Source organism: Epargyreus clarus, unplaced genomic scaffold (genome assembly GCF_041222505.1).
Source record: "Epargyreus clarus isolate Ecla_fem2 unplaced genomic scaffold, WU_Ecla_fem_2.2 ptg000003l, whole genome shotgun sequence".
Classification (NCBI taxonomy): domain Eukaryota; kingdom Metazoa; phylum Arthropoda; class Insecta; order Lepidoptera; family Hesperiidae; genus Epargyreus; species Epargyreus clarus.
The window spans coordinates 14,529,775-14,552,667 of NW_027332211.1; the positions used below are offsets into that span (position 1 = coordinate 14,529,775).

Consider the following 22,893-nt stretch of genomic DNA (forward strand, 5'->3'; position numbering starts at 1 on the left):
AGAAAACCTTTAAGGACGTGTGTACGATGCTCAGTTAAGCTTGAATCATGCGTCGGTTGTCAATAACTATCATTTGAGTCATCGTAACTATATCATCTCAACATTACATTACATGAATATTCATACTCATCGTATACATCATTAGCTGAATACAACCTTTGAACTGATGATTTTAATTTCCCCAATTACTAACATTGGTTTTTATATGGTACTAAAATTTATTACCAGTTTAAAGGTTGTAAATACCATTTATTTTTTATACCTTCCGATCTACTTTCTATTATCTTCCAACATCTATGTTAGAAAGATACGAGAACCAATTTGCTTTTGTGGTATCTTTATTTCCTTATAGCGACTAATATTTATTTAAGATTTTTCAAATACCTTATTCATTTGTAAATACTGTCATAATACTCAACAATATTAGGTATTTAGAATAGAAGTTATATCTTATTGGATAAAACATCCATCGATTAACAGCGTTGAAATAGTTAAATGCTTGAATTAGAAAGATTTCTTTTGCTTTGTATCAACAGATCATCTTCAGATGAAAATCCTTTACGCAATCCTGAATCCCCTTCAAAACAAAATATACTTGACTCAACTTCTTCGCCTTCTCCCACCCTCTCAGCTATAATAAACGTTTCATCCCTTGCTAAACCCTTTGAAAAGACTGATAATAGTCATAGATTGGCTGACACTTTACCTACGACTGAAAGGCTACCGACCCGGAGACATCCATCTCGTGTGACTAACAATTCTAATAACATACCGGTTGAAGTTGTACAGGCGCCTTCTAATACTGATAATAATAAAAAGGTGGTTTCATTAACTACGGGATTTTCGATTCGGCGAAATCTTAATAACACCAAGAACCCCTATACATTAACCGTTATCACTAGGCCTTTCGATACAAGTGATAAGTCCACTAGTGGAAATTCACCAACAAGTAATAATAATGAAAACGTACAACAACTTACCGATAGGTATTATTATAATACTAATAGTAAAAGTGATGATCAATTTCTGGAACCAAAGACCGATAAGTACAATATAAAAGAAGCTGCACCCAGTATATCAACTAGAAGAAAAGATGCGTTCCCCGAAGTTATTGAAGAAGAAGAACCAGTTGCATACAATCGCCCAAGTATTAGACAAAGTTCTACTGTGAGACCTAGATTCAGGATAAGTACTTTGCCATCGACGACGGGCACCACGAAGTACTATATAAAAACAGTAATTAAACGTCCAACTCCATTTTCGTTGAATAATGAAAATAATGAGGACTCTACTGAAAATGGTATAAACACTGAAGCGATTATTGAGAATGGTTTGAGAAATGCAAAACGTCCATTTTCACCGCCTGAGCCTCAACCAGTTGAAGCAAAAATAGAAAATTCCCCACCATGGCAACAATCAGAGCATCCAGTAGAAAGTGAACCAATAGTCTCTCCATACAGAACACTTAATAATTTAAGAAATATCAATAATGAACAAGATTTAGTGTTAGACTACTCCACGAGCACTACATCAACAACCCGATTTACAACCACTACACCAAAGCAAGTGTCAGAAAAAACTGCAAGAACTGAAAACTATTCTCAACGGAAACCTTCTTATTACAGTTATCGAGTAGTAGACGAAGTTGTACCTGATCAGACTACAGAAGTTTTTAGCGGAAAAGTTAAAAATATTATAAAATCTTTCTTCAATAATTTGTCTTCTAGTCCTAATTATTATGAGTTTTCTTCATCATCCCCTAAGCCAACACCGAAACCTGAAGAAAAAATCGTAAACATAGGATTTCAAAAGAAAAAAGTTAAATATAGCGAAGAAAAACCTGTTAGAAATAATGTGAAACGTATACAAATCATCACGGAACCTACTATTAATAAATTTGTTTCGTCTAGTGTTGATACAATTAGGTTTGGAGAAGATTATGATAAGATAAGCAAAGATTATTCATCGACTACTTCTTCTGTTGCACCTTCATTAACTGATGCGCCTATTGTAATTGTTGGCCCCGAAACCACCCCGGTTATGTTAGAAAGTTCTTCTATTAATGAGTATTCTAAAACAAAACAGGAAAAATCTTATGAATCGAAATATACCCCACTATTAAGTGAAGATGATGGAGAAAAATCACGTAAGTTTCATAAAATATTGAATGAAGAAGATGCCCCTCAAAATAAATATCGCGATAAACTAGTTAAAGAATTGACTAAATTGACTATAACAAGTACTGAAAATGTACATCCATCGACTACGACTGAACGATTCAGACCTCTGAATATAATTGTTGATGATATTGCTTCGACAACTAGTACGACTAAATCGACTACGACTGTGAAGGCTACATTAACGTCCACGACTAAAAGTTTATCCTTCCCAACACGAGCCTCACGAGTAAATCCCGCCATAAAGTTAGCTGCGACAAATCCAGGAGGTGGACGCAGGAGTTACCAATCGTCGTCCAATTGCTCATCAGACAACAGTCTGCAAGCGAATCCAAAATGCAACGAAATCAAATACCAGAGGTACTTTACTCACCGGCCAGTAGTCTAAGTAGCCTGGAGATTCTCTCATAATAAACCTAATAATGGACGGTGGAGGCTTCGTCTACAACAAGACTTTACTTTCCGCATCGCGAAGTAACTAGCATGAGGATGACCATATTCTTACGACATCGTTTAATAGCACCCATTGCTAAATTCTGTCGCTTAGCATACTATTCTCATTGGGGGACTTCAAGTCGGTTGAGTTTAATTTCTGAATTGTTAACTCCTGACGTTACCATTTCCACTTCCTGCATTCTATTGGCAATGTATTTGATATGTACTTTGTAGTAGTATGCTATTCAATCATATATTAGAAAGTTCCTCAATGTAGCTATATCGTTTTATGTGCACCACATTGCAACTCATCATTTAGTGTCTGAGCACCACAATCACAATGAGTATATCAAAATTATATGTTTGGTATGCTGCTTGCATGCATTAATACTGTTTGTCTTATTACAAAAATAAAATTTGTCAAACAAAAAGCGTAAGTAGTGTATGTTTTTTTTAAACAATACAGAAGCTTAAATTAACTATTTTTACAATCGATTGTATCATCATATCACTAAACTAATGACTTGATAAATAATATTCAGAGATTCTATAAAGAGTCTTTTGCTTAACCTTTAAACCACGCCTACTAATAAACGACTTTTGATGATCATTTTGTTAATGTTGTAAATTCTTACAGGCCGACTTCGACACGTGGTCGGGGATCAGCACATTACTCTACCTCAAGCGTATCTGAAACACCTCAGCAGGCGGCTCCAAATAGAGGAACACCACCAACGTTAGAAATAAAATATAAAAAATCACTCACGTGCTTAAGTCATAATTCTTGCACTTATTTGGTTCACCTGTCTTGGGAACCATGCTTAATCATTTTTGCTTATTTCTCACACATTAAGGCACATTCATAATAAAAATATTTTTCTTATTTTGTACTTAATAATTTTTGTTTCTTGAGCAGTCGCAGCCGGCCAACATTGAAGCCTTCCACAGCTATTGTATCTAAGACCACAGAGTTTGTCGACATTTATGCCTACCCTCCCAAAAGACCATCGCCAGTATATCCTCAGCCAACTCCAGATAAGACTGCAGCAAAATGCAGAAAGGATGTTTGTTTATTACCTGATTGTTACTGCGGTGGCAAAGATATCCCAGGTATGAATCTTCAACTCTTTATCAATAATTTGTTTGTACTTGATTTGATGTTAATTTGCCTTAATAATAAATTAAATCTAATGATAAGAAACTTCATTGTATTAAACGAATTTGCTAAATATCTCAGGAAATTTACCTACACACGAAGTACCACAGATGGTACTGATAACATTCGACGACGCGGTGAATGACCTGAATAAAATGTACTATGAAGAACTCTTCGAAAGAGATCGACTCAATCCAAACGGCTGTCCCATATCTGCCACTTTTTATGTATCCCATGAGTGGACAGATTATAGTCAAGTCCAAAACCTTTATGCAGATGGCCACGAATTTGCTTCACATACTATATCGTAAGTCAAATATTCGAAGATAGGATCTTCAGTTACTGCGTGGGATCTATAAATATCTCTTGATATATATGTAAAATTTACATTATATGCTTGAACTGAACCTTCGTCGTGAAAGGGTATCTAAAATAATATATATCGTCCACGAACATGTTTGTATACGGATGATTTTACGGGTCTTATGTATTTACTAACACTATTCTTGGCCATCTTTCTAGCAATAATTATATAGATTTACTACCTATATTTTTACTTTCTGATAATCTGTTTTAAATTTTATTAATGTTTTTTTTTATTTTCTTTTCCTTTTTTTCTTCTACCATCCTAACCTCTGCCTTTTATATTCTTTCCTCTTCCTGGCACGGTTCTTATACATCCAATAACCACATGCACTATCACTACCTACATCCCGCGATACAACAGGCGACTTACCGGTGGAGACAGTACCACAAATCGTTCTACTGACATTCGATGATTCGGTAAACGATCTGAACAAGGTTTTGTACTCGGACCTCTTCGACAAGGGCCGCGTGAACCCCAATGGGTGCCCCATCTCGGCCACATTTTACGTTTCTCATGAATGGACCGATTACAGTCAAGTCCAGAATCTTTACTCTGCTGGACATGAGATGGCCTCACACACGATTTCGTAAGTGATTAAACAAGTTACAGCACAAGTAAAATAACGATGCACAAACACAATGTTTTTCACGATCTCCACACAAATATTATTTCTAACTTACTTTTTCTATTTTCTTACCAAACTCACTAATACTAAGACAAGTTGGTGTTCTTAAAACTATTTGAAATCTTTGTCTTGGTTGGGTTAATTTAATTGGATGCAATTTATATTACGATAATGCACATTTTTATATTTTGCTTATCTATGTTAGGGTTAAGACTTATCTGACGTTATATGTTTACAGCCATAGTTTTGGAGAACAATTCTCCCAAAAGAAATGGAACAGAGAAGTGGGTGGGCAGAGAGAGATTTTGGCAGCTTACGGTGGAGTTAAGCTCGAGGATGTACGAGGCATGAGAGCGCCGTTCTTGTCAGTTGGTGGCAACAAGATGTTCAAAATGTTGTACGACTCCAACTTCACTTATGACTCTTCTTTGCCCGTTTACGAAAACAGACCACCGAGTTGGCCGTACACCCTCGACTACAAGTTATTCCATGATTGTATGATTCCACCTTGTCCTACTAAATCATACCCGGGTACGAATAAACTACTATTATTTTTAATACTAGGAAACATTCTACATTATGATCTATTAATTGTAAATGCTGTATTTATTATTCCATTATAAAATATTTCAGGTGTTTGGGAGGTTCCTATGGTGATGTGGCAAGATTTGAATGGCGGTCGTTGCTCCATGGGTGACGCTTGTGCTAATCCACCTGAAGCCGAAGGAGTTTATAAAATGCTTTTGAAGAACTTTGACAGGCATTATACAACGAACAGGTATTAATCAAAATGCCCTATTTTATTTGTACTTGGTGAACTATACATAATTATAAATACAACATTTTAATAAACGTTACTACTATAATACTTAATCAATAAGCATGGAATGTGTTACTAAATTTGAGCAATGCACGTAGTACTGTATACTACACGAAAGGTTCAGCGTGATTTCCTATCTATTATAACATCGTTATAAATCTTTTAGTATCTAAAATAATGTATTAGTACTAAGGTACTTTCTGGTTTTACTATAAGGTTTGTTTTTTATTTCAGAGCACCATTTGGCCTCTTCTACCACGCAGCTTGGTTCACGCAGCCACATCACAAGGAAGGTTTCATTATGTTCCTAGATTTCATTAACAAAATGAAGGATGTATGGATTGTCACAAATTGGCAAGCTTTACAGTGGGTGCGCGATCCTACACCCATTTCAAGGCTAAATAACTTCCAACCCTTCCAGTGTAACTACCAGGTAAAGAATAGTGTTGATATATATTTTTTATACTTTTTTAGCTATACTTGATCATCAATTTTAATTTGTATTAATAATGCTTCCAGGATCGGCCGAAAAAGTGCAACAATCCTAAAGTATGCAATCTTTGGCACAAATCTGGAGTGAGATACATGCGAACATGTCAACCTTGCCCAGAAATATACCCTTGGACTGGCAAGAGTGGTATCAGATCTTCAAAAATTGACAACGATATCGGAGAATAAGAATATAAGAAGGCATTAGAAAACGAAATAATCACATCAACCACCTGACGAAGATGACTTGAAATTATCTTACTATAAGCCAACGAGGCAAAGACCATTTTGCTTGTATAATAATTGATAGTAGAAAATGTTTTGTCACCAACTAGAGAGTGCCATTTAGATTTTGATGGTCACAAAGCAAGTATTGATCCCTAAAACAATTTCGTCATAGTTGAGAGAGATGTGATTTAAGTTTCTTTTAGTATAATTCAATTTCTTCATGTTAAGGATATCGTTGTGTAATGTATTGGAAACTGTGATATTATGTGTTTTCAATCCTATAGAGTGAACAATATTAAAACTTGTATGTTACGATCTTGGTGCAATGATACTTGCAATATTCTCCTATTTGTGTTCGTTTCTATTATTTTTTATTTAAAATACTCCATGGATGATGCATGAAGAATTTATTTCTAACTAAATTATAAGTTATATTTTTATTTTTATATTCCAACCTTTGAAGTGATATTAAATTTATAGTGTAACGCCGCCTTATATAGCATCGGTTCGCTCGCGCCTTTACCTACGTCTCCGGCGCCGCGAGTTTCGTTCGCTCGTTCCCCCGTTCGCCGCGCCAGTCCGCTTTACGCCATCTTTATGAATACACGCTTTTGTGCAAGTACCAACCGACTATCATTCCGTGTCTCCCGCCCTCAGTTGAATCATTTACAGTGGCGTCCCAACTCGTGGCATCTAAAGGATTTTTAGAACTCACATTCGTAAATTAATTAGTGTTAACGATTGTGTTCAACTGTGTTGACACGCCTGTGACTATAGTTTATCGTGTTCGTGTACTTGTGTTAAGTGTTAAGTTTTAAACATGCCTCGACCACGTCGTAAGAGACAATCCTTGGACAGTGCAGAGGGCACTGACAAGAACTTGGACTCGTCATACGAGGATCGGCTGGAGCCGTTGTTGTCAGCGTTCGCCAGAGCTCAAGCTCAGTCGAATCGTGAGCTTATTGAATCTATTCTGAACTCGCACACGCTCAACCAGAGCTCTACCAGCCCTACGTCTCCAGGCATGTCATCAATGGTTCAGACTGGAAACTTCGCGAATTGTACCGCTCGTTTCAACGGATCAAAGCAGGACTCAGAAGTCGTAGAAGCATTCGTCGACGCTATATGTGTGTACAAGGAGTGCACTAACATCAGTGACGACCATGCACTACGTGGCCTTCCGATGCTCCTAGAGGGAGAGGCCGCTGTTTGGTTCAGGGGAGTTAAATCGTCGATCGCATCGTGGGACGACGCACTCAAGCGCCTACGTTCAATGTATGGAGCTCCTAGGCCTCCGCATAAGATTTTTAGGGACATCTTCGCGTCAGACCAGCGCTCCGAACGTGCAGAGGTCTTCGTGACTCGCCTCCGTGCTCTGATGGCGAAACTACCCTATACCATCGAAGAAAGAATACAGTTAGATATGATTTACGGTTTACTCAACAACATAATTCGTGAACGTGTCAGTAGAGAATCCGTTCACAGCATCGAAGATTTGATAAGTAAAGCCAGACACATAGAGGACACCATCAATGAAGCGCCAGCGTATCCAAGTACCGTCGGTACTTTGCGCGGTTTTCATGTGTATCAAAAGAAAACGCTCCCTTCGTTCGCCGCGCGCGGCTTTGCGGCGCCCGCTTTGAATACAAGCGTGCCGCCGCCAGCCCTTTGTAGCGCGCCGCCGCCGACTTTGACCGCCGCCGCGCCGTCGCCCGCCCTTTGTGCGAGCGTGCCGCCGCCGCCGGCCGTCGCGTCGGTTAGAAGCGCGGGAAACGCATCAAACGCGCCGGTACTGACCGCTACTTCTACGAGTGACGACACGACTAAAGTAGTAAGACTTTCGTCGAGTGCAGGTAAACTTTTCTGTGTTTATTGTCGTAAATCGGGACATTCGCGCGATTTGTGTCCGAAAATTAAAAGTAAGAGTGAAGTGTCCGGTTCTCAAATTTCGTGTTACGGTTGCGGTCGAATAGGTGTTATCCGTCCTAACTGCGTAAAATGTAACTCTTTCGCGTCCATTAATGTTTTACAGAACTCTAACTCGGGTTGCAAATGTTCAAGTGATGTTTCTGTTTGTAATCGTTTAAATCATGATTCTGTTTATGTTCGTAATGTTACAAAAGATAAAATGTGTAAAAGAAATTTGAAAAAGTGTAAGGTTCAAGGACACTTGTCTTCACGGCCCGAGTCTAAACTCAAACGCATGCCGACAGCGTCCAAGGCTAATGATTTTGAGTCTTCAATTTGTGATAACATACCTACTCGCGAACTTTTGCCTCTGGAAGACAAGTTACCTTTCAACGGTTATAGTAATAATGTATCTAAGAATGATGTTGTACCTACTTATGCATGTTTGCCTATGAGCGGAACGGTTTTGCGGACGGGGCGACCAACTGAATCGCGTGTTTCAGATTCTAGTAAGGGCCGTCCCATTCTTTATATCGAGATTTGTGGTAATACCGGTACGGGTTTAGTTGACACGGCTGCCAAGCGTTGCATTGCTGGAGCCTCACTTTATGCACTATTCCAAAGGCTAAATTTACCTTTTCGCGATAGTGTCATGTCAGTGAAGCTCGCGGACGGAGTCGTTCAAACACTGGATGTCAAACTAGTACATGTAAAGGTAAGGCTCGATCGAACTGATGTAGTAATACCTACCACCTTCGTTATTTTTCCGCACGCCGTCAACAACGAAACTCTTCTAGGCGTCGATTTCTTGCGCAAAGCGCGCATTACTATTAACATGCATCGTAATACATGGTTCACGGCTGATCGACCTCATGTTACTCACCGCTTGCACTGCGAGTCTTTCCGCAGTCTTATGGGGTGTGCTTCCGCGGATTTTCTGAGGGCAGACGAGGGTACGATGTTGGAACCAGGTGAGCGTACAACACTTGCTGAAGTACTTCAGGAGTATGAAGACGTTTTTAAGGAAGGGGGAGGTCCAACACCGTTTGCTGAGCACCGAATAGAAACGGGTGATCATCCTCCCATTGCAGTTCCTCCTTATCGCCTCACTCCAGCTAAGAGGGCTATTATGGAAGCCGAGCTCGAGAAGATGTTACAGCAAGACATTATTGAAGAATGCGAGTCTGCATGGGCTGCGCCAGCATTACTCGTTCCAAAGAAAGACGGTACTTACCGTTTCTGCGTCGATTATCGAAAGCTTAATGCCGTCACCAAGAGTGATTCCTATCCATTGCCGATCATCGACGACCTACTGCAGTACACCGGTAAGAGTTGTTACATGAGCACGATAGACCTTCGCGCCGGGTACTGGCAGGTGTGTGTTCGAGAAGCCGACCAGGATAAAACCGCTTTCGTCACACCTTTTGGGGTTCACCGTTTCAAACGTATGCCCTTTGGCTTACGAAATGCGCCCGCGACGTTTCAACGCCTCGTTGACCGATTTCGTTCGGGTTCTTCTCTCAAAAACACCACAGTCTTAGGTTATATCGATGACCTTATTATAATTTCTGACAGCTTCGTGAAACACCTTGAGGATCTCCGTGCTGTATTTGACCGTCTTAGAGTCTTCAACCTCCGAGCCAACCGGGATAAATGTGTTTTTGCTCGGGAGAGTGTGAAATATCTTGGTCACATCATAATGCCTCAAGGAGTATCACCTGATCCTGATAAGATCAAGGCCATAGCTGATATGAAAGAACCTACATCCGTAAAGCATCTCAAGAGCTTCTTGCAGACCTGTTCTTGGTTCCGGAAATTCGTGCCAGATTTTTCGAAGGTCGCACAGCCTCTTACGATGCTCACTAAAAAGGCTCAGTCTTGGATCTGGGGTGACGCACAAGTCAATGCGTTTACAGAACTGAAAAGGTTACTCACCTCAACGCCAATACTCGCCCAACCGGATTATAGTTTGCCGTTTGTTATCCGCACTGATGCCAGCAATTACGCCTTAGGCGCCGCTTTGCTCCAGGGGGAGTCATCACGTGAAGAAAAACCCATTGAGTACGCGAGCCGACTTCTCACGCCAGCAGAACGTAATTATTCAACGACCGAGCGGGAGGCTCTTGCCGTCGTATGGGCTTGTGAGAAGTTCCGAGGATATATTGATGGACATCCAGTTCGTGTTGCCAGCGACCATCAACCGCTCAAGTGGTTACTTACCCTGAAGTCACCAACCGGTAGATTGGTACGATGGGCCATGAAGCTCCAGTCTTTCGATCTTCAAGTCGATTACACACCGGGAAAGGCCAACGTCATTGCGGATACGCTGAGTCGACCGCCCTGCGAAGAGGATACTCGCGAGTCCTGTGGAGTATGTACAGTTATCGTAGAGGTACCTCGATGGGATGCGACGAACGTCCGTCAATCTCAGCTCGATGACCCCGAAGTTTCGAAGATCCTTAAAGACCTGGAAGGAAAAGATGAAGTAGCTCTTAAAACGTGGACCGAAAGAGGATACCACCTTGTTAGAGGAGTGTTGTACAGGTACATCGAGGCTGACACCGAAGAACCGCAGCTCGTCGTTCCTGAAAGCCTTAGGAAACAGGTTATGTTGGAATGTCATGATTCTCCAACTTCCGGTCATGGCGGTATAGAGAGAACTCTTCACCGCATTGCCGAACGTTTTTATTTTCCCGGGATGCGTCGTTATGTAACAGAATATCTCAAGACTTGTGTAGAATGTCAACGCTACAAGCCGAGCAATGTGAAACCAGCTGGGTTGCTCCAAACACCAGTTCCGGCTCAGCGTTTTGAAGTTGTCGCCGTCGATCTCTTTGGGCCTTTACCCAAAGGACCTCTAGGTGAGAGGTGGATCCTGATAGTCGAGGACACCACAAGCAAGTGGGTGGAACTCTTTGCCCTCACCGAGGCCACGGCCATGATCTGTGCGAAAACATTAGTCAATGAAGTCTTCATGAGGTTTGGACTTCCGAGGCGTATGATTTCTGACAACGGTGTGCAATTTGTAGCCGATGTCATGCAGCACGCTATGTTTGTTCTGGGAGTCAAACAAAATCTGATACCTCTGTACCATCCAGAAGCTAATCCCGTGGAACGGAAGAACAGGGATTTGAAAGTCCAACTCGCCATATTAGTTGAGAAGGAGCACCGACAGTGGGCCGAAGCTTTGCCGTTTATCCGGTTCGCTTTGAATACTTCGTTGACCCAAGCAACAAAGCAGACTCCTGCCTTTCTTACTTTTGCCAGGGAATTGCGTTCGCCCATCTCTGTTCAAAGTGACCTTCGAGCGATAGTTGAGACCGAGAATTATGTCCCTCAGATCACGCCTTATTTGCTCAAGCTAGCCGGTATTCTCTCAGATGCTAAGGAAAGCATCGAGAATGAGCAAGATAAGAGGAAACGCGTTAAGGACAAGACTCGTCAAAACGCCGAGGGTTATGTTCCAGGTGACTTAGTCTTGTTACGCGGTCATATATTAAGTAGTACTAGTAAGGGGTTCAGTTCAAAACTCGCCCCACGGCAAGATGGTCCGTATGTTATAACTAAGAAGGTTAGTCCAACTACATACATCTTGTCTCGTTGTGGTAGACCTGACGAAATTTTGGGGAAGTACCACACCAGGGATCTGCGTCGATACCACGCTCGTCAGGACGATCAGCCGGAGCCTGTATGTCCTAAAAGACCGCGCGGTCGTCCTCGTAAAAACCCTGTCGCGTAAGTTTTACTGGTGTTTGACCTGTCGTGAGGTCACTTGACTAGGTCAAAAGGGGGAGACTGTAACGCCGCCTTATATAGCATCGGTTCGCTCGCGCCTTTACCTACGTCTCCGGCGCCGCGAGTTTCGTTCGCTCGTTCCCCCGTTCGCCGCGCCAGTCCGCTTTACGCCATCTTTATGAATACACGCTTTTGTGCAAGTACCAACCGACTATCATTCCGTGTCTCCCGCCCTCAGTTGAATCATTTACAATAGTAATTTCATCATTATTGAGATTTTAACAATCTGATTCCAGCTGTTTTCCATATTTTGTTACGAAAGCCATATTAAAATTTAGAAAATATTTTTTTCTAATCTTGCCAGCTTCGTGGTTGACACTGCCTTTTATACATTGTAAATATAGGATTAGAATACTTAGTGTTAGATTAAGTCTCCGTCCTTCAAATTGTGTTGAGAAACATTTAGCTGCAGATGAATTTATAATAGATAGGTAGTTGGTTTACAATAAAAAGAAATTTCTTTAGCGTTGCGCAGACGTCTGTCCACATCGCTTCGTTGATGTGGCACATGTCTTTGCGACTGCTAAACCATTTTCGGTTTAAAAACATTTGTATTCCTGATTTTTAAACATTTTTATAAAATTAAAGCAATTTCGTCATTTTTCCGATAATAGTTGATTTGATTGAGTTTTAAAACTAATTTAATTAAAACATAAAAACTATAGGATTATTGCTTTGGTTTGCTAAAGCAACTGAAGTGGTTGGAAGCGCTTGCTACAGATCTATTTAAATTAAGTAATTTTACTATTTATAAGTCCTATTATTGTAAATATAGGTTTAGTATTTAAAATTGGTAGTTTCATTTTTATAAAAAGGATATTTGATTGTGGATTGTGAATAAAACTTTTGGATTTATCAACGTTACAATGATTTCTCATTGAGATGTAAAGCAATGTAAAAGGATTCCGTTTGTAAAGTAAAATTTATTGCGTACCTAGTGCTGTAAAATAAAAACAACCAGTGCTGATTAATAAAATGCTGTAAACAAATTTGTGTCTTTCATTTCCTACCTTTTACTTTAACAATATCTATCTACACTGCCCTACAATGCAATTCGATTAAATTTGGTCATTATAAAAATACTTAATATACTTATAATATCATAACTACGGGGTAAGGTTGAGATACATAGTACGAAAACTAATTACCGGATTTCAATAAAAAAATCTATCAAATATCACACATAGTTATAATTTATACTCTAGTAGCGAATGAGGCACTTTCAATGCCCTTTTCAATGTCGATATGATTTTTTTACGAACTAAATTCGGCCTTTACATTAATATAAGATTTTTCAATACCCTGTCAATGCCACTACCTAGAACCGTGACCGTGATCAAGATGGTGACGCTACAAGGTTCATCAATCATGAAAATCCAATCATAACACCTGGCTGACATTTCGCTGACCGAGGTTTAGTGAAAACATATAAGGGGATGGTATCTTTATTTTCGTCTAAACCATAAGCGCGCGGTGTTCATGAAGTACAACCAAAAATGACCAGAAAAATATTATTTCTCGTTTTACTTACATGTTTTATTCTTACATTCGGTCATGAAGTTGAATTTTATCCGGGAAGATCTATGCACATGTATCCAAACTCGATAAAGAAAACGGGTGTAAAGATACCATTTAAATGTGAGAATAAAGCAAACTCGTCTTCGGTTTGCTGTAGGAGTAACGAGAATACTTCTAAAAGTGGAAATTATAAAATAGAAGGCTTAAATAAGGAAATTAAGAAACGAGCAGTGGACACAGTTTTTCACGGTCATCCGAAAACCAGAGAAGAGTTATGGCATGAGCATTTTCTTAACAAAAGCACGGAGTTCGATCACAAACCATCCCTTATAAAACTCATAAATAATATAACTTTAACTTACTTGAATGATTGCATACCCGTTATTTTATACGACAGTCAAGTAAAATCTAAAGAAGGCTACATGTTCCAGAATTTGCTAAAGGATTTTCCTGTGACTTACATACATGGATTTATAAATGAAGATGGTCGGTTAAAAGAACCAAAATTACTACATTTAACACAGGATTGTTTAAATTTTATATTATTTCTAGAGGATGTTAAAGCAAGTGCCAAAGTATTGGGCAAGCAATCTGAGAGTAAGGTGGTCGTTGTAGCTAGATCTTCACAATGGGCCGTGCAAGAATTTCTATCTAGCGCATTTTCCAGAATATTTGTTAATTTACTTGTTATTGGACAAAGTTTTAAGGAAGAAGACGATTCATTGGTACGTCACTGTTCTCAGAAAGGGGAAATGTTATTTTTTTTAACTAAATATATTGCATCTATAAAAACCATTTCGATTGATACAAGGAGATGAGAATAATTATCACGCAGAAGTCCTCGAAACGCAAAGATTTAAAAATAAAGTGTTTTTCTTCCTTTTAGGAAGCACCGTATATTTTATATACCCATAAGTTGTATACTGATGGTCTGGGTGCCAGTACGCCCCTAGTATTAACTTCTTGGACACATGGAAGGTTTTCCCGAGAAGTTGATTTATTTCCGCCGAAAATGACACATGGCTATTCAGGCCATCGGTTTGTAGTTGCAGCTGCTAACCAACCACCGTTTGTCTTCAGAAGGTCTGACGTCTGCTTTTATTTTATTTATTTACAGATCTATACTTTATTCAGAAACGTTTTATTTGAAATGTTTTGAATTTTAGGATTCAAAGAGATTCAGATGGTGGTAATCCTAAAGTGGTGTGGGATGGAATTGAAATAAGACTTTTGAATTTATTAGCGGAAAGAAATAACTTTTCTATTGAATATATTGAACCACGGGATCTACAGTTAGGGTGAATAGTTATTGCTTATTATATAGTCTATACTTTATTGTTTTATGAAAGAATGATCTAAATTTTAACTTTAGGTCGTTCGGATATGTTTATTAAATTTTCTTAATTATTTGTTTCTTAACAAAACTTAGTGTAAATTGTACCGTAATTGTTTCTTTTAAAATTACATACTTATATTGTCGTGTTATTTATCCTTGTTCATATGCAATAAACTATATTTGTACACACTATATCATAGGCCTGGTGATGCAGTTGCCAAAGAAATTATTTCAGGAAGAGCCGATATAGGAGTGGCCGGAATGTATATAACCAAAGAAAGAGTTACTGATATGGATATGAACTTCGCACACTCACAGGATTGTGCCGCATTTATTACACTGATGTCTACAGCACTGCCTCGGTTAGTTTCATTTCATTAAGTAAAATATATGTTTACATTAAGTACAGGGACACTTTCTTTTTCTTTTTAATAATTCGATTGTTATTTCTGCTTCACAAAAATGTTAGGCGATGTTGTGGGTTTTAACTTAGGGCGTGCAATAGCGGTAATTTTGTTGTCAAGAAAATTTTATTTTGTGGTAATACTATGACAGTGTCGCAAAGACCACTTATTGTAGTCCCCTACATGCTTGTTTACTACCGAACTAGAATCTTAATTAAACTGAAATGTGCCCATAAATTTCATAGGCAATTTGACTTTTTCCTAATAAACTTATAATACGAAGAGTATCTTATTATGGGTCCTTATTATATGTCTTCAGCATTTTTACTACGTTTCAGATATCGAGCTATCCTTGGACCATTCCACTGGCACGTTTGGGTGGCTTTGACTTTCACGTACCTATTCGGAATCCTACCCTTAGCATTTTCAGACAAACATACATTACGACACTTGTTAAATAATTCCGGTGAAATTGAAAATATGTTCTGGTATGTTTTCGGAACTTTCACAAATTGTTTCACATTTGTTGGAAAGAACTCCTGGAGTAAAACTACTAAGATAACGACGAGATTGTTAATTGGTATGACACAAGTATTTAATTGTTATTGCAAAAGCATCGAAATATGTATCTATATGTTATTATAAGCATCTATTATTTTAATATATTCTTTTTTGTGCAGGTTGGTATTGGCTGTTTACGATTATAATTACGAGCTGTTATACTGGATCTATAATAGCTTTTGTGACTTTGCCAATTTTCCCCGAGACAGTGGACACGATACAGCAATTATTACGAGGGTTTTACAGGGTTGGAACTTTGGGTAAGATGTCACATATTGCAAATTGTTTTTATGAAATATTCTGGCAATCAATAATGATTTACTTACGCAACTTGCAGACCGCGGTGGTTGGGAGCGATGGTTCTTCAATTCCTCAGATCCTGACACCAATAAACTCTTAAAGAAAATGGAATTCGTCCCGAACGTGCAAGCTGGAATAAGAAATACAACTAAAGCATTCTTCTGGTCTTACGCTTTCTTGGGATCGCAAGCAGAACTTGAATACATAGTCCAATCAAATTTTTCTTTCACTAAGTAATTACTAACCCGAGTGCTTTATTTTCCGTACACAGATTGTTTTCTTAGAACTTCCAATCATTTTCAGATCCAAGCGTTCCTTGCTTCACATTTCTAACGAATGTTTCGTTCCATTCGGAGTAACTATTGCATTTCCAATGAAGTCTCTGTATACGGCGAAGTTAAACGGCGACATTCGTAGAATTCTACAGAGCGGAATTTTAGATAAAATCGTCGATGAAGTGCGTTGGGAAATGCAACGCAGCTCTGGGATACTTTTATCGGTAACTTTAACGACTACCCTCATTTGATATAAGTCTTCGGTACCTAATGAATGTAAATTTTTCCGGTCGTAAATCAGTAAATTTATCACGAATTTATTTTTAGTGATAGTCATAGATGTAAAGAAATGCAGTGATAGTAAAGAATCACAATTTAGTTTAGAGGTTAAAATCTTACAATAATTGCGGTTGATATCCGCTCTGTAATAAAATTACCTTTAATAAAAGTTTCCATTATGTTTCGATAACATTTACTTTTATTTCGTCTTCAGGTAGGCAAAGGGTCTTTGAAACTATCTTCAGTTGAAGAAAAAGGATTGACGCTAGAAGACACACAGGGTATGTTTCTTCTTTTGGGAGCAGGTTTCCTTCTAGCAGCTGTTGCTCTTATATCTGAATGGATGGGTGGGTTTACGCGACAATGTAGAAAAATAAAGAGAAAATTTTCAACCAGCGGTAATTCTAGAGAGGATCTGATCACCACCCCAAGGTTTCAAACGAGTGCTGATGATAAAATATTTTCCGTTGACACTGATAGTAAATTACATTTCCGGAATAGTACTAGTGGTGAATCCAGAGATACGTTGGATGGGCAAGTGATAACTGTTACGGAAGACAACATAATCGTACATAATGATTACGATGTTCACGAAATTAGTTCTCTAAGGTCAAGTTCTGTTGACTTGGATAAAGAAGTAAGAGAAATATTTGAAAGAGATGAAAAATGGAGGAAAATAGCAAATGAGCGTGTATTGGAAGAAGTTAAGGATGAGAGAGAGGAAACGGCGTCAAAAGCATTTGGAGATCCAGTGTTTTTATTGTAAATTATATTATGCATACTTAGTAGTATTTTAGGACTGTAGTTTATTAGAGTTTAGTGAAAAAATATGTAGTATGCTTTAAAGTGTGAAAATAAAATAAAACCAAAATGACATCCAACTCTTTATTATCCTTCGAACAGTCATCAAAATAATTTATAACAATTTTCTAACACTGTCCATTAACATTAATATTTCATTCGCCACTGAGATGTTTAATTACTCATTTTATACATAGGGCAAAAGGCTGCCTCAGAAACGCAGGCGCCGCAAGACCTAAATTAATGCAATATTTGGCCCGGCCTCATCTTAAAAAATAATTATACATTATGACTTAAATTCCCATGGAGCACCTTTGAAAAATCGCAGGTAACTCCTGATTATCATTATCAGTAAAAATATCGATAAAATACAACAGATTTTGCATTCTTTGTAAATTCAAACGAAAATATACCTAATACCTACCTAAGCATTTGTTTACACATTATGTATTGCACGACTGATGTTACGAGACAAATAAGTGTGAAATCGACTGAGTATTCAATAAGGATATGTATTATATTCCTAAAATCTATCTGGGTTGTTCACAAGAAGCTGTGAGTCAATAGCAAAGACGGGGACAATAATGATTGTAACAACAACTACTGTAACGAAATCCGTTGTGATTTCGATAATTACTTATGACTACGTTATTTTAAATGCAATGATTTACTCAACTAACATGTAACACTGAATAAGTTAGCCCTTTGCTATTGGGACACAGCGGGACAGTACAGGATAACAACATACACGAAGTAGGTACATCTACAAAACAAACCAAGCAAACTCTTTATACAACGCACAACACAGTTGTGCGACGATGAATATTATTTATTAAATATTATTAAATAATCATATAGTGAAATCATTCCCGATAGCAAAACTCACAACCTCGGAAATAATGCTCCCAATACCAGCTTTCTGATGATTTATTTTATACAAGATACTTGACAATATACGTAAAGATGTGCAATCGACAAGTCTCATTAAAGACATAATAATACAAAGAAAATATATAACACACCGTGCGTCCCACTTGACGATTGCAATGGATACGAGTAAAATAAATAATAAAATCTCCTTCGTATTGTTCATAAACAAACGTTTTCCTCGCCAGAGGTGCTTTGGTACGAACAATGACGTCACCAGCAACGCCGCTTAACCACAAATTCCACATTTCGTTTTAGTGACGAAAGCGGTCTTTATGTGGAACTGCAAATGTGTATCGCACAGTCGTCAAGTGGAACGCAACGATGTTTCCACTATTTTTACATTATAAATATTACCAACCAGTACTTGGCTTGCATTAATTCATATTATAGTGTTATATAGAATATTATCTGTTGTTATACAACTTGCTCAGTGCATCTGTGATAGGTATAGGTAACGACATATACTTTAAAATTTATACTCTAATATCTATGGAGCCACGGTTACAAGCTTGTGTAACATAGAAATTTGACTTATTAAGGGAGCTATAACAGACAAGTAGTGTAACATTTGTATATTTACTGATGTTCTTAAAAGATAAGATAAACATCCTAAAAGATAAACATCGATTTCTAAACATTGTAAGAAATAAAATGTGAACTTTGTCTTAATCTTTCTCTATGCCAACCAAACGCCTGACAATAAGAATATACACATAGGGACATACAAGCATTCGATTTACGTAAACACTGAATATCTATATACTTCTCCATGCTAGTTAACAATAATTGATATAACACATTGATTTAATATCATTATAAATGATTTCTAACAACTTCACAATTATATATAAGAAATTCTTATGTAAAACACCAGTTTCTACCATAATTACAGCTATAAAACCGTAGCTCGAAATCAGGTCAATAAGCATCATACAATCTATGTATTAACGGCGAAATGAACAGTTGAGCAATTTTCAACGAAGCACAGACTTTAAAGGAACAATCAGGAACGAACGATCGAAGAACCAATGCGATTGGAATAACGAAATTTAAAATTTGAACAACACATGAAATTTAACAGTGCAGTACATATATCACAATAACAATGTTTACGTTACTCTAACATTTAAGGTGTACACAGATTATACTCCCAATCAACGAATATTATGCTCCAGTATTAAAATATTAATTCGTTAAAAATCTAATGTGTATAATAATTTACAATGCGAAAATACATTTCTTACTCGTTCAGACTTTTGAACTTCAAACTGGTTACTTCCCTGTACAAATTTAACAAACATTTAATTTTGTTACTGTGATTTGAAGGTTACACTTATCTAATACGACCAAGTGTTTACACTTCACTTACAATATTCTTATATTTATACACAAATATGTGTAACTTTGTGTCGTCATTACCTAAAAACGGTAGTGAAGTGAAAATTACAATGATATTTAATTCTAGATGTATACAATTATACGAATATTAATCCTAACAATGAAACGTAAACATACGATGACAAATATTATATTTTATTATTATGCCACGATAAATAAAAAAACCTCTCATGAGAAGGTACAGAAATACTATGCACAAGTTTATATAGTGAAGGACAAACAAAAATAAAGATTATATTAAATTGCCTCAAAAATTCCGGAAAAAGTGCAGACTTAACATATAAGTTAAATCTCAATTTAATTATTATCTGCACAAAATACTGTTTGAAAGTATTCTATATTGAACAATTAATTCGTTTTTACTTTAACAACTTATGAAATAATCCTAACAAGAAATGGTCTCATCATTTCCCTGTCCTGTCACTTTGTGAGGGGTCGAAGCAATATGATAAATGTTAACCATATTGCATTCAGATGTAACAATATTGTTTTAACGACCAACTCGATAACTATCCTTCTTTGCAAAGACAGATAGACATAAGAAATCTATTAAGACGTTCAGAATAAAGGAAATCAAAATATTACCTTAAAATTATTGTATAGTGATATTTAAAATAGTAAATTTACAGAACATTGTAAAATGTACTATTATATTACAATACAAATTTTGTTGACTTTGTCAATCGTGATCCAATATTATTATTAAAATTTCAGTTATATTTACATTTTTTCTGATTAGCTATTCTAGAGAAAAATGATAAACTTCTACAAAGTGTCCTTTATAATGGAAAAATAAAATCAAATAAGAGGTTATTTATTTACTATAAAAAATACAACAATCTATAACATTTTGCAGACTTAAAATTATTAGGTTGTGAAAAATGTTAAGCACAAAATGCTATAGTATATTACAAATTTGGTATAAAATGGTACATTTAGGCACTGTGAGTAAGGCATCTACAGTGAGAAGATAAATATGAAGGGATAGACAGACCAACATACAAACACAACTCCACTCTCGATACTTCTCTATAAAAACCTGTCATGTTGACAAACTGTATACATTATAAATTGTATTGAGTTGTGTTTGTATGTTGCGAGATAAAAAAATAATATCTATAAAACCTAAAACACTGACGGAAATTTGGACTGTGATAGACTCAAAGTTATTACAACGATATCAATGAATATTATATATTTCATGATTAATAACGACGTCTATAAGACTATAGATACTTTATAGTACAATCTAAAAATAGGGCGGTTCGTGATTTTATAGTGCTTTACGAAAATATGATATTTAGTGAAAAATATATATCTGTGTTTATGTAGATAAACTATTTTACAATCTAAGTTGTTTGTTGTATTGTACAGTGTTGCAATGACTACGGCATGTAAATAATATAGTACTTCAGATCACATTAACAAAACAATTCTCTAACAACAAGCGCTTCTAGTAACCGATTATAGCCACTAAGTGAGTGTAAATATTAACATTTTCTTTTAAAGTACATTTTTTGACCATTCATGATATTCAAAATTGACGTACTTGGTCTGGGAATTGAAACGCCCTTACGTATCTCAAAAGTGGACGATGTGAGAGTACTTAAAAACTCTGTTTAAACTAACGCGTAAAAAGCGATTCTTGTACTATTTCAAACTAGTCCAACTAGCTACTTGTGCTGTCGTGAATATGAAGTATTTAACTCGCAGTAAACATTCACAATTACAAAGCGTATCTATATCATTTTCGAAGGAGAAAACGCGTTAATTTGAACAGAGTTTTACGAAAAGTTGAAGTCTCAATGTAAGTTACAGATGACTTCTTCGAGCTCAAAGAGCTATTGATAGTCAAAATCTAAGGTGTTGAAAGTCAGAAATTCTAAATTTCATTACAATATAAATTGTGTTTGTTCACTTACAAGACTGCTTAAGGTGCGAGTGTTATCATAAGAATTTTAAAGCTTCGTGTGGTACCTTTATATACTCATCTCTATCTAAGATTACCTACTTACATTACATAACATTCGTTCCTAATGGGACGTGTATACATATTATGTAAATATCTCATGATTCTCATGTATAAATATGTCAATAGATAAAGTACAATATCAATACATAACTTATTATCTTCTGTGATGACGCTACGCTTACTTAATTTACAAAGATTCAAAGTTCGGATGTCACACTAAATGATATTTTTAAAATGGCACAAAAAACTTTTTAAAACACTAACACAAAGTAACAGTCGTTTTTAGTGTCCAACGCACTAGCACACTCCAGTAGTGGTCTGTCCATTCCACACTACACCATTACCATTCGATCCGACGGCAGTCCGTTAACTGAACTTCAATAATCTTTGTTTTTTACTAAAACTAATTTAAATTGACTAACGTTTAAGCTAAACAGACAATGGCACGGATTGCACATACAATGTCATCTATTTACAGGGGAAATTAGAAATCTATCTAGGTACGCATAAAGTTCAAAATTGATCTGAAGATTTGCATCTATATTGTACTTAAATTTAAACATTTAATTCTTACTCTTTAGTGTAGTCGCATGTGCAATATAACATTAACAATTACGTATCATAGAAGGGTAGTGTACATTTATATTGGATGCCAACATCGACCTTAAAAGGGTAAGAAGTATTACTAATATGCCCTTTTCCGCAAGAGTTGTAATCAATTAGCCGACCGTGCCATGAAAATTTAGAAGCACCTTGAAATTGAGATGCACCGTTTCCGTCAGACTTTGTCGTATAGAATGAAGTTATTCCGATTTGCACTGTCACTTGGATGGAGCACCGTGTTGGAAAAGAGCAAGTTCGTATCGAACGGGACGGTATAGTACCGAAGCTCGAGGGGGCTGGGAGAGGCCAGGACCTAGCGGGCCACCTAGCAGTGCGGGTGGAGGGGCCGCGGGTAGGTACCGAAGGCCTCGTAGCCTAGCTATGTGGCCCAGCCCTCGATCCGCGACCGCTTGCTGTGCGGCTGCTCGTAGTCCAGCGGGACGGTGTTGGCGTGCCTCATGTCCTGCCCCGCCGGCGAGCCCATGTTGCTTGATGTTACTGAACCTAAAATGAATA

General features: G+C 37.3%; 3 protein-coding genes across 18 annotated transcripts in view; 2 read left to right on the forward strand and 1 right to left on the reverse strand.

The window, feature by feature from the left end:
• Positions 1 to 6,775, forward strand: part of Cda5 (Chitin deacetylase-like 5) — a 142,869-nt gene extending 136,094 nt beyond the window's left edge. For 4 of the 7 annotated variants that reach the window (XM_073090251.1, XM_073090274.1, XM_073090268.1 and 1 more), the window contains 8 exons: positions 537 to 2,537; positions 3,250 to 3,348; positions 3,529 to 3,722; positions 4,496 to 4,721; positions 4,999 to 5,291; positions 5,394 to 5,538; positions 5,815 to 6,013; positions 6,100 to 6,775. In XM_073090251.1, the coding sequence (XP_072946352.1) occupies positions 537 to 2,537; positions 3,250 to 3,348; positions 3,529 to 3,722; positions 4,496 to 4,721; positions 4,999 to 5,291; positions 5,394 to 5,538; positions 5,815 to 6,013; positions 6,100 to 6,258 (3,316 nt within the window). In that variant the 3' untranslated portion in view covers positions 6,259 to 6,775. Of the gene's footprint in view, positions 1 to 536; positions 2,538 to 3,249; positions 3,349 to 3,528; positions 3,723 to 3,849; positions 4,076 to 4,495; positions 4,722 to 4,998; positions 5,292 to 5,393; positions 5,539 to 5,814; positions 6,014 to 6,099 lie in introns of all 7 variants that reach the window. The other 3 variants (XM_073090282.1, XM_073090289.1, XM_073090260.1) reach the window with 2 other exon arrangements.
• A 7,032-nt stretch (positions 6,776 to 13,807) lies between these two features.
• On the forward strand, positions 13,808 to 17,474 carry Ir21a (Ionotropic receptor 21a). Its single transcript, XM_073090306.1, has 9 exons — positions 13,808 to 14,243; positions 14,405 to 14,601; positions 14,685 to 14,816; positions 15,055 to 15,216; positions 15,597 to 15,838; positions 15,939 to 16,079; positions 16,157 to 16,352; positions 16,423 to 16,618; positions 16,888 to 17,474. Exons 1-9 carry the CDS (start codon positions 13,941 to 13,943, stop codon positions 17,437 to 17,439), a joined length of 2,121 nt encoding a protein of 706 aa, XP_072946407.1. The 5' UTR covers positions 13,808 to 13,940; the 3' UTR covers positions 17,440 to 17,474.
• A 70-nt stretch (positions 17,475 to 17,544) lies between these two features.
• The window catches only part of Mef2 (myocyte enhancer factor 2), an 89,119-nt gene continuing 83,770 nt past the window's right edge, over positions 17,545 to 22,893 (reverse strand). For all 10 annotated transcript variants that reach the window (XM_073090325.1, XM_073090333.1, XM_073090316.1 and 7 more), the window contains one exon: positions 17,545 to 22,881. In XM_073090325.1, coding sequence (XP_072946426.1) covers positions 22,757 to 22,881 — 125 coding nt within the window. In that variant the 3' untranslated portion in view covers positions 17,545 to 22,756. The remainder of the gene's footprint in view (positions 22,882 to 22,893) is intronic.